The 1,287-nt window shown below is 31.5% G+C and overlaps 1 protein-coding gene across 1 annotated transcript in view; it reads left to right on the forward strand.

Moving 5' to 3' along the window:
- Positions 1 to 12: 12 nt before the first annotated feature.
- The window catches only part of LOC111404721, a 6,241-nt gene continuing 4,966 nt past the window's right edge, over positions 13 to 1,287 (forward strand). Inside the window, exons 1-2 of the mRNA XM_023033487.1 lie at positions 13 to 230; positions 691 to 871. Of these exons, the coding sequence (XP_022889255.1) occupies positions 180 to 230; positions 691 to 871 (232 nt within the window). The 5' untranslated portion in view covers positions 13 to 179. The remainder of the gene's footprint in view (positions 231 to 690; positions 872 to 1,287) is intronic.

The following is a 1,287-nucleotide window of genomic DNA, read 5'->3' on the forward strand; positions in this document are numbered from 1 at the left end:
TTCTGATTAGTTCACCTACCAGTCAAAAGAACAATTCCAAATTCGTATCTGCCAAGGACCTACGAACATTTCTTCGCAATTTCCTTTTCTTCTATACTAAACCGTTCAATTTGCAATAATTCCTTTAATTTTCTCTGTATTTCCAGTTAATTACTTGAAGATCTGTGAAATTCTGACTAATGGAAGCATTCGCGACCGTATCTTTCAGTCGACGTAGTTTCTTCAATAATGTAAGTGATTTTTTTTCCCTCGTATACATGGAAATTATGTTTTTATTCAATCATGCGGTTGTCTTTAAGTTTATGTTAAAGTTAGCTGTGATAATATTTGAACTTCGTAGGTGAAGAAAATTGAAATTATCCAGGAGTATTTTTTAGAGAATATAGTGAAATTAAATGTTTGGGCAAGGCGTGTAGATTTGTTTGTTTAGTCCATGTAGAATCAAGGATTTCTCTTTTCCTTTAGGTTTAAAATTGAAATAAAAAATGGATAATTATTCAAATTTGAGTCCTTTTTCATATCCCTCCTGTCTATAATTATGGACTCTGGTGGAAAGAGAATATTTACTAGCATGGTATCCAAAAAAATAAAAAATAAAAAATGAAGGTGACATGATGAATTTTGTTGGTTGGCTTATTTTCAGAGTTAATGAGTATTTCAAATCACCGGACTCGAACCTACTGTTTGTAGGTAATGTTTGACATCAATGAATGTAGAATTTTACCTCGTTCCTGCATCGATTACACTGGGATGCTTCATTATCAATATTCAAATCCCCGAAAGCCGTGCAAATTAGTTTTGTCTGGCTGTTTTGGAGTAGGATCTTGTTTATCTGGTTGCAACGGTCACAATTCATGGCATACAACTCTGAGTAAGTTCCTTCAGTTTTTCCCATCAAAAAGATTTACGATGCTCAATATTATTAATTTTTTCACTAACTCTTTATCATTAAAGTACTAATCCTTTGCTCAAACGTAAAGAGAAGTATAGAGTCTGTTATTCCATATCTTTTTAATAGGCTAAAGAGCCATAATAAAATTCCAAACTTTTAGCCTGCCTTTCTATTAGCCTGAAGTTTATGATTAATTGATTAACACAATTTGGACAATGGAAATGCAGTAAAAATCTAAAACTGCCTTTATTCTTCTGTGAAATGTTCTTTTCTATTTTAAGCCTTAAGGAGGTATAAAAGCATCTTTAAAGACTCTCTAATTTTAAAGAACATATTCTATCATTTGGAGAGCATCTATAAATTTATAGAGTTAAAATTTTGAAATACTCCAACAA

The sequence above is a fragment of the Olea europaea genome, chromosome 11, assembly GCF_002742605.1.
Source record: "Olea europaea var. sylvestris chromosome 11, O_europaea_v1, whole genome shotgun sequence".
Classification (NCBI taxonomy): domain Eukaryota; kingdom Viridiplantae; phylum Streptophyta; class Magnoliopsida; order Lamiales; family Oleaceae; genus Olea; species Olea europaea.